Source organism: Pseudonaja textilis, chromosome 3, assembly GCF_049901715.1.
Source record: "Pseudonaja textilis isolate UNSWEBS1 chromosome 3, rPseTex1.2, whole genome shotgun sequence".
NCBI lineage: Eukaryota > Metazoa > Chordata > Lepidosauria > Squamata > Elapidae > Pseudonaja > Pseudonaja textilis.
The window spans coordinates 58,197,236-58,212,519 of NC_141992.1; the positions used below are offsets into that span (position 1 = coordinate 58,197,236).

At 46.7% G+C, this 15,284-nt stretch overlaps 1 protein-coding gene across 1 annotated transcript; it reads left to right on the plus strand.

The window, feature by feature from the left end:
* Nucleotides 1–11,665: 11,665 nt before the first annotated feature.
* FOXD2 (forkhead box D2) lies at nucleotides 11,666–14,681 on the plus strand. The gene has a single exon (XM_026706975.2). It carries the CDS (start codon nucleotides 12,136–12,138, stop codon nucleotides 13,546–13,548), a length of 1,413 nt encoding a protein of 470 aa, XP_026562760.2. The 5' UTR covers nucleotides 11,666–12,135; the 3' UTR covers nucleotides 13,549–14,681.
* Nucleotides 14,682–15,284: the final 603 nt, after the last annotated feature.

The window sequence follows — 15,284 nt, forward strand, 5'->3', positions numbered from 1 at the left end:
TCTGAATTTAGGAGTTTACTGAGAATCTTTCTTTCATATAATAGTCTACCTGTAGACACTAGAGTTCAAAGACTTCTTCTAAGCCCTTTCTAGGGCTGGCCACATCATCAGCATAGGTGGTAGATAGATGGTTTTCAACTTCTCAGGATTGAACTGGGAGAAACTGACTTTCCAAATCACCCAATTGGTTTTTTGTGCCTGGGAGGAACTGGAACCTCTTAGCCTACATTTTAATCATTATAGCACTCTGAGAGGGAGGTGTGTGTGTGTGAGTCTCTCTCTCTCTCTCTCTGTTTCACCTTATTTGCTTAGGATTTTAAAACATTTTAGTATTTTATTCATGAAGTGGTTTTATAATTCATTAAGTTCATTTTAAATATTTTTTTTAGTATTTATTACTTGATTTTAATGTTTTATGGCTGGAATCATTTTATTCTTTTCTATTAAAAGACATTTCTAATCTTTAACAAAATACTTATAAAATATTTTTTCAGTGACTGCAATAATGATACAACTGATATTCATTGAGTGGAAGAGAGACTTCAAGGATGCAGTTTTGACCTCTGGTTTTCCCAAAATGCAATGTTGGACCAAAAAGGTTTAGACTCATCAACTCCAGATATCTTTTGGATTGCAAATGAGTCCATGGATTATGTAAAAGATGTCAATTATGGTGGTTGAACTACACAACTGAAGTTCCATTCCTTTTTAAAGTCTGTGCCATGGGTACAATGCATATGAAAAAAGATACAGGGTTTCAGTTTTGTGACTGTGCCTGCCATCTTCATTATTTTTGACTGCCTGGCAAGACTTCTTTAAAAAGTACATTCATAGAGTCACTATCTGATCACCTGAACATGATTATTATGAAATTGGTATATTACCTGACAGCAAAGAATGAAAATTACAGAGACATGATGTGCCTCATATTTCCATTCCACCCAATATAGTGACTTTGGAATAGTAGCATAAATGACTCTTTCCAGATGGAGTTGTTTCACTGCATTGCATCAGTGCTCATCCTCACATCAATTGCTGGAAATGGTCCAAAAGCCGCCGTGACATCTAAAAACAGCTGACCCTTCTCTCTAGAAATGGTGGGTGGTTCAAGGCCTCCCTACCTCAAAGAAGCAATGTTTTTAAAACTGCAGAGGGTGCTGATCATTGCATGCTTCAAAAACCATTGAGCACTCAGGTTAAGTAGAGAATAGATCTGGATCCACTAATGAAGCTTTGTCTGATTTGCATAACTGCCAAGGATTTCAATGGAAAACTCCTTAGGGTATGCAGGAGAATGTGGCCCCTCCAGATGTGACAACTCCAAATCATTTCCAGAAGGCATGGCCAGCCATGTTGTCTTGGGAGGGTGAAAATGGGCATCCCATATAAATGGAAACAAGTTTGGCAAGAGTGATGTATTTGAGCGAATGGAAATGGAAATGCAACAGGATCCTTGGAAAATTGATATGACAAGGAAAAATGGAAGGACGGGTAGCTGAGAGTAGCCAGTGGGAAGCTTTATGTACTTGGATGAGATAAATTTAGTTTGTCTTAAATGCAAATACCAGGAAAACTGACCAAAAATGTCACTCCAGCTTGTGATCCCCAGCCGTACACAAAAAGGGGCAAGACTGAATTTCTACCTTGTATATTTCAGGATCCTAGAAATAACTAAATAACTTCATCCCAAAGGACCAGACATACTTGGGAAAGTGAATGGAAACATTTGCTGAAAATCCATTAAAAAGAGAGGTTGTTATTGTTTACAATTAAAAATAGCTCCTCTTTATTATCCCAAGTGGAAGATGGGGTATTACTGCAGGTAGTATTTACAAGACAGCATTTCATTTTATTATAGTTGTAATAATTATAGGAAGAACCTCACCTGTACGAATGAGCCATTTGATGATATTCCAGAGAGACACACCCATTCCTAATAAGAAGCTTTGAAATGAATGGGGCATGCAAAAAAAAAAAAGGTTCCCATTCATTTTAGTAGGGTTTGCAGGTGGAAGAGCATGTTAGAAGGCCCAACCTCACAAAAGGTGGCATCAGCTATAGGCTGATGAAGGACTTGGAAGATAGCAGAGAAAGTAGGTGATGTGGGGGCAGGGAGGGGGGAGAGTTCTAGTTAATTGAAAAACACTGTTGCACCAACATGGCACCTGCATCTTAAGTGGAGCACACATATCTCCCCTGCTCTCTTTTCCACAAAAAGATGTTGCTGTCAACCCTGACCTGATCCAGGCCAGTTTGAGGCTTCACTGTTGCCACACTGGAGCTGAGGGATAGGGATGGGGGAATAGAGAGTAGCCAAAACAAAATACCTTCTCCTGGGAAGCAAGGACATTCCCACAGGTGGCCAGGGAAAGGAGGAGGACCGGATGGGACCTTGATTGGACCATGTGACTGACTGTTTGGGAAAAGGGAGATTACTTGGGACCCTAACAGTTGCCTTCTTTGTCTGAAACTAACGCAGGTCTGTACCTAATCACAGACAGTGGGTGGCTCAGAGCAAGCACCTCCCATAATATCTTGAATTGCAAATTAGATGGGTATGTGTATCATTCATCAAGAGTAAAAGAACAAGCAGTCAAGAAATGCACCACAGACTAGCATTTGGTAGAGCAGCCAAGAAGGCCTTGAAAAAGATACTCAAATGTTGTGATGTTTTCATACTTACAAATTTCAGAATTGTGCAAATGGTATTCCCTGTGACACTCTGGGAAAGTGAAATTTGGACTTTAAAGAAGCAGGAGAGGCTTTTGAACTTGGTGTTGGAGAAGACTTCTAACAACACCATGGACAGCCAAGAGAATAAACTGATGGATCATTCAACAATTCAACTTGGAGTTAGAGGCACAAATGGTCAGACTCATACTTCATATTATGCAAAGACACAGCTCTCTGGAAAAGGCTGGGAAAGGTAGAAGGAAAAAGAAGAAAGGGATGACGAATGGCAAGGTGGATGGACTCAATTACAGGGGTGCTAAATTCACCACTGGCAGACAGGAAAGAACAGATCAGGGATAGATCATAGTGAAGACAATTTATCCATGTGGTTGCTAAGAGTTGAAAATGACTTGATGACACAATCAGCTCAATGTATTATGCACACCGCTTGTCCCAAACTCTGTTGCATTGTACAACCGGTCTAATAATGGAGTCAATACTCCATACTTACTGCCTATAGTTTAAGATCTTTATATCACTTGTAAGCCGAACTAGTGGCAAGTCAGACTTTAAGCTAACATTCTGGGTCTGTGATTGCAGAATGGTTCAGGTGAGTTTTGACTGGTCAATTTTATATCAAGCCAGTAAAGCTTGTCTTAAGATAGCTGTCCATAATCCTTCATTGTACAAAATAGCTCAACCTTTAGACAGTGTGATGTTACTAGGGACTCTGGCTGAATCCCATCTACAAAGCTGTGAAGGCAATTAGAGTAGCCGTAGGGTTTTCCTACAGAACTCAATGCACGGTAAGTGGAAAATCTCGTACCTGGGGAACCTATGCAGACAGAAGCTGATGAATGATAGTTCCCACCAACCACAGCCAGCATGGCGAATGGGGTAGGATATGGGAAATTGTAATTGCTCAAGATGTCAAGCCAACAGCCTGGATCTGCGTTGCCTGAAAATAAGCTGGTAAAAATTCATGCCCAGTTGCGATATAGATTGAAGATCAGGCAGTTACAACCTTTGCAATCTCCCCCTTCAGAAATGTTTTCGCGCTCTTGCGGCGTGGGTGGGGGAATCCTGCCCACTCACCCCCCCTTCCCTAGAAAACAAGCAAAACATTTGAATGAAATCCGATACGTGGCCGCAACCGAGAACTGTTTTCTTCCTGGTCCCCGCCCCACTCAGCCTTCTCATTCACACCTTATGCCAGGGCGCCCAATCCGGAGAAGAAGATTCGTTCGTTCATTCCAGCACCCGGAAATCAGACCTGCTGCTGCGTTATGTCAAGACTCCCCCCGCGCCTCCCAAGCAGTTCTTCCTGCTTTTGAAGAGCTTGCTCCAACATTGCCAAGCCCAAAGGGGTTTTTTTTAAAAAAGAGGTAAGCGTCCTGCACTTCCCATCATGGCTGGAGCGGTTGACCGGCCAGGAGGAGGCCGAATCTCGGCTGCTGGAGGCAGCGCCCCTGAGAGGTAGCATCAAGCAGGACACTGCTGCCTCTCTGCATTTCGGCAAGTTCGATCCTCACCAGGCTCGAGGTTGACTCAGCCTTCCGTCCTTCCGAGGTCGGTAAAATGAGGACCCCCAAACATTCCTATGCTTGTTTTCGAGGTGCCACCCAGATTGTTTGTGGCGTGGGGGAGGAGGTCAAGAGGCTGACTCGCAAACCGCCTCATAGAGGACCGGAAAGCCCCGTGAAGTGTGTATAAGTCTAAGTTCTGCTGTTCAGAAGAACAGGAAACCAATATCTCGGGGGCTGCCACAAAGAAGAGGGAGTCAAGCTATTCTAGGGCAGGGCAAGAAGCGACAGGTGGAAACTCATCAAGGAGAGAAGCAACCTAGAACTTTCCTGACAGAACAATTAATCAGTGGAACAGCTTGCCTCCAGAAGCTGTAAATGCTCCAACACTGGGTGTTTTTAAGAAGAGGTTGGATAACTTGATTGTCTGAAGTGGTTTTGGGTTTCCTGCCTAAGGGGGTGGAGGAGGGGTTGGATTAGAAGACCTCCTTCCAACTCTTATTCTAACTCCGCCCCCCTCCAACTTTTTGATGGGTAATAGAAAAGTTAGGAAGAAAGCACCTCTGGTTTTATTGCAGCTCCTCTGCTTGGATACCTGTAATGAAGATGGAGAACCTGAATCTCTTACGACTCCTACCTACGTGCAGGGATTACTTTCATGAAATTACTTTCACGACCTGCAAGGAATTAACTTCGCCTCCAAGAAGACTATAAGACGACATATCATCACTCGCTGCATCTTCTCGGAAACAGATTGGACAAATGAGGTTGGGGGCTGCATACCGGGAATGTGGAGGAAGCAAGAATATTTTAAAATAAATATTTGAATCTTTTACTTGTAACCACTCCCCGAGTCACTTAAATAGTTGCTTGCTTGATAGATAGATAAATAAATAAATAAAGTCATTTATGAATGCCCCTTGGATGAAAGGGAAGATCAGGAGAAAGTTCGTAGGTAGACACGTTACACAATACGGTAGGGGTAAAAAAAAAAAAAGGCTCCTTCCAGGTGAACTAGCCACCTTTCAGAAAATGCCCCTCAAGCATCCTTTTAAAGCAAGGGTCTTCAAACTTGGCAACTTTAAGACTTGTGGACTTCAACTCCCAGAATTCCTGAGCTAACATGACTGGAGGAGGAATTCTGGGGGTCGAAGTCCACAAGTCTTAAAGCTGTCAAGTTTGAAGACCCCTGTTTTAAAGAAAGGCATTAAAAAAAGGCTTCTAAAGCAGGGCTCTCCAACCTTGGCAACTTTAAGACTGGAGGACTTCAACTCCCTGGAGTTGAAATCCTCCAGGCTTAAAGTTACCACGGTTGGAAATCCCTGTATCTACGCCTTTGCGCCCAAAATGCCCGTTGAGATAGATCCAGGTTGGACCTGTAGGAGTCCCTCCTCCTCTTTCTCCTCCGCGGCTCGGGGCCAGGGTCCTTCAGCATATGGGGAAGGCGCCCTGCGTGTGCAAATAGTCAGCCGATCCAAGAAGAAGAGATTGCGGCCCGACGCTAGCTAGTAGCACCTGTTTCAGAGCAGTGCCTGCGCCAGTCGAGCTTGGTTTCTCCCACGGCTGGCTGGGGAGGGGGAGTTGAAAGGAAGGGATTCTGCCCCTCCCACCCCCCCACCGCTGCAGGAAAGACGGGACGGGGTTAGTTGTTCCTCTGCCTGCCCCGCAAAAAGCGGGGAACCCCGCAACGTTAACTTCCAACAATAAAAGAAGCTGCGAATGAACGAACTCACCTTGCCAAAAAACAACAACGAAGCGTCCACAAACACGGGTTACCTTGAGTGCGGAGAAAGGAACCGAGTCGGTCTGTTGATTTAGCTCGAGCGGGTTCTTGAATATGCTTCCTTTTTCTGATGAAATATTTGCAAAGATGAATATGAATAATCCCTTTCTTCTCGGCCCGACGATTAAAATCATAAGCGCCGGTTATTCCTGCGAATTTCATTTTAGTTGCCTTGGAGCAAACTGACGATTTGAGACCTCAAGTTTAGGATTAAAGGCAAAGGCAGTATATAAACAGTTCTCTAAGCAAAGGGGTTCTTCCCAGTCCATTCTTTTCGACGTCCTAATCGAATTTACAATCCTGAGATTTTTTTCTATTGATTCACCCCCCCAAGTGTTAAGTAAACTCGGGTTTCTGAGCCTTCCTGGAGGACAAAACCGGCCAGGTGCAGCAAACAGTCTGAAAGCTTTGAGATGGCAGTGGAGGGGCAGATTTAGTTCAGCCACACGATTAAGTTACGCTCTAACTGCAAATCGTTTTTTGAAAAAATCGAGAGAAATCATATCAACGATCAACTAACTCATCGTATTTATAAGAAAGCTCTTACTTGAAAGCGGGTCAGTTTGAAATCAGGAGGATGGACTTGGCAAATAAAAGGGAGAGGTCATCTGGAAAGTTTTAATTCTTATGCTGAACAAGAATCCATTAGCGAGTTAAAAGGTCTTTTAAATATATATGTTTAAAATCAAAATAGCGTCTTCCCCTCTTGTAAAATAGCATCTATCTGAGTGAAGAGCGTCACCAGGTATTACTTCCATCCTGGGAAACATTACTCTGTCTTCATTAAATGTCAGTGGCTTTCAAACCGTGATATTAATCAGTAAAAGCGTTCCTAAGTTTCTTCTACAATTCAGGCTAATGTCTTTTTGCCTTATTTCCGTTTAGGGCAAGTCTTTCTGAAAAGTATGAGTTTCGTTTCTTTCCGGCTTACTCATGGCCACTTAACACTTCGGCATGTATACACAATAATTTTCACTACTTATATGAAAGAGAAAACACAACACAACTTTTGGGGCATCTTATCTCGGGGGTCGTTGAGGCATTCTGATTGGGGGTGGTATGATTCCTTCCCCCCAACAAGTTTCAGCATTAAAAAAATAATAATAGGGTTTTTATGTTAGAGGATGTTTGCACCGTGAGAGAGTGGGATTGGCTAGAGAAAAATGTTGGGATTTCATCTGTAATGTAGTCCTTAAATTAATTTAGTCCACAGGTCTCCAAACTTGGCAACTTTAAGACTTGTGGACTTCAACTGTTGCCAAGTTTGGGGACCCCCGATTTAGTTCCTGAAAGAACAGAACAGAAAGTGAGTGACTAGTCATTCGAACACCCAGAAGCACCTCCTTATCAAGCATGCATTGAGGAAGAACAAGCCTTGAGACCAATAGAACTTGCAAAGTGATCAGTCCTAGTGATGGTTGGGCCCTGCTGCTAGCCATCAATATGGAAATAGTTTGAAACGCCAGCTGTGGTCCTTTTTACAACTCTAGCATAGCCGAATCCTCTCCAAACATATCGCCTTCCTATAGTATATATAGGAATCTTTCCCATTGTTTCAGACACCTTGGCTTGGGAGATGGAAGCTATACAACTTGTAGTCCAAAATACAAGTTAGAGAGAAATAGTTAAGGATGAATTAGGTTCTAAAACTCGAGTTCCGTTGGTCTAAGCTGACATAAAGTTGGGTTTTTGTTGGTCAGCCAACTACCAAGTTACTTGGCACCAGATCATCCCATTAATTCATAATTTTATTTACTTATTTGGGCAAAGCATGTTATACAGAACTTGCGTTTAGATAAACCAATGTTAGAAAACAGTGCAGGGTGAGAATCCAGACTAAGCTAACAATCTACCTCTGTCGGCTTTATTTAAAAGGCCGGAGTATCTATTATTCACAGCCATTGATAAGCTCAGGATCCTGGAGAGGGACTAGTCCCATCTCTACCATCCTGTCTTAATTACCTGTTGTGGCTCTTTCTCCCTATTTACATACAACGCTCTTCATACAACTTCCACGTTTGCTTTTTCTATACAATACCTGGCACCCGCTTTGCTTATTGGCAGTGAATACACGAGAAGGGGGAGAGATCCACATTATCCTATTCCCTGTACTGGTTAATGGCAGCAATAAAGTTATCTATCATCTGTTCTTTGAACCAGTCAAAGTTGGGTAAAGAACGCAATTCTAACCACTGCTCTGGGAAAAAAAATGTGCAAAGATTTCCATATTTTCCTATGGAATAGGTTTCTATTGCGTTGCTCCTGATGCTGGCTTACTTAGGAAGGAGGTCTGGTTAAGCACCTTGCCTATTCAAGAGGAAGCTCAACGCAGGCTTTAAGATGCCCAAGGAATCAACGCCATTGATTTCAGTGAATGCGATGAAAGCCGGCTCAATTCTCGGATTTGGCCTCAGGAAAATTGGCTCGAATTTCTAGCTCAGCTCGAAAGGCAGAAGCCGGTTTCGGGCTAACAAAATGTGAGCGGAGCTTAGCTTTTACCCCCACTTCAGGCATCCTTCAACCATCCCAAAGTATGGCAATAATAATTATTTTTTTTCCCTATTACCGCTTGCACGACACACCATGCCCGCGGCAAAGACGCAATTGCCCCTAAAGGCATTAATTCGGTTTATAGAAAAAAAAACCTTCTCGGAAGAAGTCCGATCACCTATACTGTACATCCAGATAAATATATTAAGTTTCCTGGACTTCCCAAAGAAACAGAGAGATCGGATAGCTAAGAGGGTGGATGGGCTCCCGACTTATAGGTTTAATTATCATGAAGGTTTAGCCTCACACAGAGTCTCTTCAGGGCTGTAAAACGGAAAAGGGCTCCACTGATAAGGAGAACACTTTAGCTGACTCAACTTTCCCTTTTTTCCCCTGCATAAATTTGAGATAAAAACCTTGCGGTTCTCGCCGGTTGCCAGCCCAGCCAGGAGCTTGGAGAGATCTTCCCGTATTTTTTACTTCCAAAGGAACAGGCCAGGGACAGAAACCTGGCCCAGGTGTAGATTTCAGAGCAGGTTCGCTCGCGCCAAAACTGGACGCCGGCTTCTCTGGGAATTTATCTTGCTTCCGTGAATTTTTTTTCTTTTTTTGACAAACTCTAGTCGGGACACAAAGCAGACACGTGGCGCCGTGTGTGGTCGGCCTCGCCGTCGCCACTGGGCCAGGGCTACAAACTCAGAACGGCTGCATCCCTTTTAAAAGACCAGGACTGAATTCTGAGCTAACAGCTGTGTGGCGTTTCTCTCTCCACCCCACTCCCTCCCTCCCTCCCTCCCTCCCTCCCTCCCTCTCTCTCTCTCTCCCCTCGCCTCCCTGTTGGAACAGTTTGGAATCTCACGGCAGTCAACACGAAGATGCAAGAGTACAAAAGAATACGCGGGATAAAGCAAAATAGCCTTATGCAAAAAAAAAAATGTACATTTTTTTAAAACGAGTCAACACATCATTCTTGGTTTATTGTTTTTGTTTTAATCAACCGCGTCACCTACGTATCCGGTTGCGCGCGATCCTGAAAATTATCCCCAACATTAAGCAGGCGAGAGCTCCACCTTTCTCAGGAAGGTCTAAGCCTTCCAATGTCATCTAATCGATCGTCCCCCTCCGGATCTCGAAGGCGCTTTGTTGGGAGATCTGTTGGACTGTCAGTCAAAGGCCATCGATTGGTAGGAAGGCTGGGAAGCCAGGACGAAGGCGGCCCCCCTCCCGGTCCCCATATTGCAAGGCAAAACCCGATTTAAAAAAAACAAAAACGACTTATACGCCGCGTTTTGTTCTACTACTTCCAAGCGGGGGGAGTGGAGGGAACGGGGGGGCGTTCGGAGCCTTCTCCGGCAGCTGCTGTTTGTCCGAGACTAAAAAGACGGCTTGCCTGGCCTGGGGGGAGTATTTCAGCTCGAGCCTGAAGAGCCTCGGGGGACAGTATTTTCTCCTCAGAACTGAAGCGCCCGCTTCTCGCTCCCCTCTAAGCTAAGAGCGAAATAGGAATGAAAAGGGCTCAGCTGAAGGCCTCGCCCGCTCGTCTCAATCTGTTGACGGCCAGGTGTGTGGGTTGGTTGGTTTTTTTTTTTTGTTTAAATCAGCTCGGCTCTGGGCAGCGGGACTTGCATCTGAGCCACTTCGACTCTTCCTGATGGGCTGCTAATGCTTTTTTCCTTTTCCTCTGAAGAAATCTACCCTTTAGCCTAGAAGAGGGAGTATCCTCCAATTGCTTTCAAGGAAATTTACTTCCAGTGCGCAGCTCGGATCCTAAAGTAATGCGCAAATAAGATTTTCCGGGGTGGTGGTTAAAAGTAAACCCTCTTCACAATTTGGTGGGAGGGAGGGGCAGAATTCCGCGTTGTTGTTTTTTCTGCCTTTTCCTTGTCTATGATAGTTTCAACGTATTGTTGGTCCACGTATATAATATGCCATACGCTGAATAAACAAACAAATAAATGTCAACCCATATTTGCATGGTGCTCAAGGGGCGAAGCCAGCGCTGGCTTGCTCGCTCGCTCGCATACAGACATCCGGCTTCTTATCCTACAGTATCTTTTCCTGAGCGGAACCTGCGCTTTGGGCCTTGTGTTGGTTTCTGGAATCAGAAAGTACACTCTTCCGGATAAAACTGCAAATCCTGCGGGTGTGAATATAATCCATTTGATTCAGTATTGGCTCTGAGCAATAAAACGCTTCAAGGAAGGACGAGGATAAATCTTGAGTTCAAATCCTGGATCAGTAACCTCCAGGGTAACTTTGAGCCGGCCGTTCTCTTTCAGCCCCTTCAGCATCTCAGGAGACAAAATGGAAACGGCATTTTTCAGCTCTTTCCGGGAAAGGCCGTTTTTAAATGGGAATAAATAAACACGCTTTCTAGCGCCAGGCTTCCATCTCCCATAGATGTCACCTGACCCCCGCATGCGTTTTGAAAGAAATAATTCGTTTTGGGTTTACATGCAGTGGGGCTGCTGCTGAAGTCCTGCGGAGACAACGAGTCCTTTAAATTCATTCGCTCGTTGGTTTAGCAACCAAGCGGCTTTATGGATTTAAAAGCGCAGCGCACGAGTTCTAGAGGAAAAAACAAAACAAAACACGATTTAATAGAGAAACTGGAGCCGTTTGTGAAATGCGGCCACGAGTTTGTACACGGTCTCGAAGTCATGAGAGAAACACGAAAGGTTAACGAGGATTGCGGGAAGCGAGAAGGACGTTTGCAGAAATGCAGCCGGATTGGTCGGTGTTCGGGATCAGGAGGAGCGAGAGAACTTGGAAAGGCGGCAGAAGCGCTTACAGGAGATTCCCCAAACGCCGTTGTTGCTACTCTGTTGGTTGTGGTTCATCAGAGAGCGCAGCAGAGAGCCATCGGTTATTTTTGAGGGGCTCAGATTTGCGCCCGGCCATAAGTGGCCCGTCTCGCCAAAAGGGAAGATGGGGCCGGGCTTGCCAAAATAACGATGAAATAAATAAATAAATAAATAAATAAATAAATAAAGAAAGAAAGAAAGAAAGAAAGAAAGAAAGAAAGAAAGAAAGAAAGAAAGAAAGAAAGAAAGAAAAAGAAACCTGAAGCGCTGAGCCGGCTTATCTAGCAAGCCCGACGCAACCAACAGGCCGAAGGGAGGGGAGTGGAGCGCGAGGGCGCGCGGGGCTGCAAGCGCTTGGCAGCCGGGGGAGCGCGAGCGGAGGGTCTGTTTTGGGCGCGCCAGCACGTGACGCACTGTCCGCGTTATAAAAGCTCCGGGCGCTCGCTTGGGCGGCTCAGTGCCTGCGCGACGTTCCGGCCGGCGGGAGCTTCGCGCGAAGGCGCTGGCTTTTCCCCACCCTGTCTGTCCCGTCCCGTTCCCTCACCCCCCGTCCTTTCTCTCCTTTCCTTGTCCCTGGTCCCCTCCCGGGGCCACCCGCAACCCCTGGCCCAGTCCCCTCCCCTCCCGCCACTCCTCCTCCCGCGCCCCCCTCCGCACCGGTCGCCCTGCCCTCCTGAAAGGAGAGAAACGCCGAAGAGCGCCTGTTGCTCTCGGCCCGGCCTCCTCCTCCTCCTCCTCCTTCTCGGACTCCTCCCTCACTCCGCCGCTAGGGGGTGGCCTAGGCGAGCAGCCCGAGCCGGAGGCAGAAGCAGTCGGCCGGAGGAGCAGCGGCAGCACCGCCGCCGCCACCACCACCACCACCATGACCCTGGGCTGCAGCAGCGGGAGCAGCCGACCCTGCGGCTTGCTGGCGGCCCCCTCGCCGGAGGAGGAGGAGGACGACGACGAGGCGCCATCCGACGTGGAAGAGGAGGAGGAGGAGGACGACGACGACATCGACGTGGTGGGGCCCCCTCACGAGCACGGGCAGACTAAGTTTAGCGAGGAGGAGGAGGAAGATGAAGACGAGGACGATTTGCGCCTCTTCCCCAAACAGGCGGTGCGGGTGAGGCTGTCCCCAGTCCAGCGATGCCCGGAGGTGGCCACGCTGGGCGACAATCACGTCGTTGCAGCGGCTCCGGCGGGGTCGGCTCCGGCGGGGTCTGCGGCCGGCCCGGCGTCCGCCTCGTCGTCGTCTTCCTCCTCCTCCTCCTCCTCCTCCTCCTCGTCCGGTGGCGCTTCAGGAGCCGGCAAAAACCCCTTGGTGAAGCCGCCCTACTCCTACATCGCGCTCATCACCATGGCCATCTTGCAGAGCCCCAAGAAGCGGCTGACGCTCAGCGAGATCTGCGAGTTCATCAGCGGCCGCTTCCCTTACTACCGCGAGAAGTTCCCGGCCTGGCAAAACTCCATCCGCCACAACCTGTCGCTCAACGACTGTTTCGTCAAGATCCCCCGCGAACCGGGTAACCCGGGCAAAGGCAACTACTGGACTCTGGACCCGGAGTCGGCCGATATGTTCGACAACGGCTCCTTCCTGCGCCGGAGGAAGCGCTTCAAGAGGCAGCAGCAGCAGCAGCAGCTTCACCAGCAGCCGCCGGAGCTCCTCTTACGCGCCGCCGCTGCCGCCGCCGCCGCAGACCCGGCGGCTTTCCTCCCGGGTTTCGCCTACGGACCTTATGGCTACAACTACGGGCTGCAGCTGCAGAGTTTCCACCACCACCACCACCACCACCACCACCCGGTTGCCGCAGGCGGAGGGACGGCGGGGACTTTTTCCTTCCAGACTTCATCCTGCAGCCTTCCTGCGCCGCCGGGCCCTGGGGCCACGGCGACCGCCCAGTCCGTCTTCTCCAGCGGGCTCTCCTCTTTCCTGGGAGGCGATCTAAGTTGCAGGAAAGTTTTCTACCCGGCGGGGCAGCTTAGCCCTACCGCCTCCCTCCTGCAGAGTCTCAAGACGGACCAGGGAGCGGGCAGCAGGCCTTCCTTTTCCATAGACAATATCATTGGAGGCGGTGGCGGCGCGGCCCCTCCGCCCTCCAGTAGCTCCGCGGTCAGCGCAACAGATTCGCCCTTCCCGGCGGGCCATGCTGGGAGCCAAGCGCAGGTCCTGGCTATGTTGTCTCCAGCTCTGACTCCCTTACCGAACCATTTGAGCCTCACCCACGAATCCCTCCTGCAATCGGGACAAAACTTTTCCAGTAAACTCACAAACCTCAACAATTGTCCTTTTTAAAGGCAGCCACAATGGCCCCTTCCCAGTCAACATTCCCCCTCCTATCTATCTCCCTCTATTGTCCTCCCATTGTGTTTTGAAAGGTAGGAACTTTATTTCGGGGGTGGGTGGGTGGGTGGGTGGCATCTGAATCTGTGTGTGTGTGTGCGGGCGCGCGCGCCCACATATCCTCGTTAGTTGTGGTTTAGCAAATGGTGGGGTATGTGAGTAGGGGGAGAGAGAGATTGTTGAGCCAAAAGGCCTATTTAAAATTAGTCTGAAATGATTTCTGGCAGCTTGTTTTGGAGGGGGAAGCAAAAATGAAATCATTTAATTAGGGTTGCAGTCCTAAACTGTCCAGGTGGTGCTATTTTAGTTGGATTTATTGGAATGGCCTTCCAAGTATGGATCCATTAGCAACTCAGTTATTCTGGGGTAACTGCCTTATGCTCTGTAAAGTTACTCCATTCAATTTAAGGCTGTCGGCTGTCGGAGTGGAGTTCTTTGTGCAGTAGAATGCAGATTCCCAGGTAGTTGGTTTGGAGACGGGCTTGTTCCAAGGGTATAACATTAAACTGATAATGGTGGTGTTAATACATGCTTTTGGGGGGCAAATCCCATTGCATTCTGTATGTGCTCCCAGGATAGCAACCTTGGTGTGTGTGTGGGTGGGTGGGTGGGAGGAGGATGCACTTGTGAGACTTTGCATTTAAACTGTTTCCCTGAATGGTCCCAATGTCTGTATTTTCCCCATTTTTGAATGAAGGTTTTAAAATTTCCCTCTTGGGCATCCTTAATAGTTCAATGTTTCCTAAAAATGTATAAATCAATTTATGTTTTAAGTGAGATTTGAAATACATATCTCTAAAGGCCAGGCCATATCAGCAAACCCTCTGTTATCAAAACTCCCGCCTCCTTCCCACCCCTTCAGTGTGCGCGAGCAGTGTGTGTGTGTGTGTGTGTGTGTGTGTTTTCTGTGTATCGGGACTCATTGGCGTGTATACATTGTGCACCGGAGCTATTTTGCTCTCTTCCCACTAGTTGTGTTTCCCTATTTTATTGAAAGAATTGTGAATAATTAGATGTGGAAAAGGCAACGCATTTTTTGTCCACCTCTGGTGTAAATTAATAAATGTTTGTGAATTCTCTTAAAAGGAGCACAGTGGGTCTTGCTATTTGCTCTTGTAATTTTTTTTTTTAAAAATGTTGTGTCAGTATTGGATCTTTGGAAGTAAAAAAGAACTGCGGAGTGGATGCATTTATTTGGGTAATGCTAAAACCTAAGGGAAAAAGCAGTGCCTTCAACTTTGCTGTAGCAAGGGCAAACCACTCTCAAAATCAGAGGCTCGACTCCCATGAAGCTTGTAGAAGTACATATTGGATTGTACTCTTTGTATGTCAACCTATCATAATCCCGGTCTTAAAATACATATCTTGAATTGGTGTACTAGACTACAGATAACAATTAAAGACAGGGTCCAGTTGCTGTTTTGAGCAGAAATATAATCTATACAATAAATGTTTGCCATTAAGTAGAACAAGATAAAACGAACCATTTGTAGTTTACCAATGAAATGTGGGCTTGCGAGAACTTTTGCTTCCTTGCCTGTTAAGGAACTCTTAAATTAGTTTACTGCTACCGATCCTTCTATTTCTTTTAAAGTAATCATTTTGGGTTGTAAACCTAAAATATTATTTTTATTATAAGAAGTTTGTGCATTAGTTTTAATTTTGACATCACATGTGGCAATTAAGTT

Coding starts and splice junctions, on each gene's coding strand:
- FOXD2 (XM_026706975.2), top strand. CDS start 12,136: ATGACCCTGGGCTGCAGCAGCGGGAGCAGCCGACCCTGCGGCTTGCTG.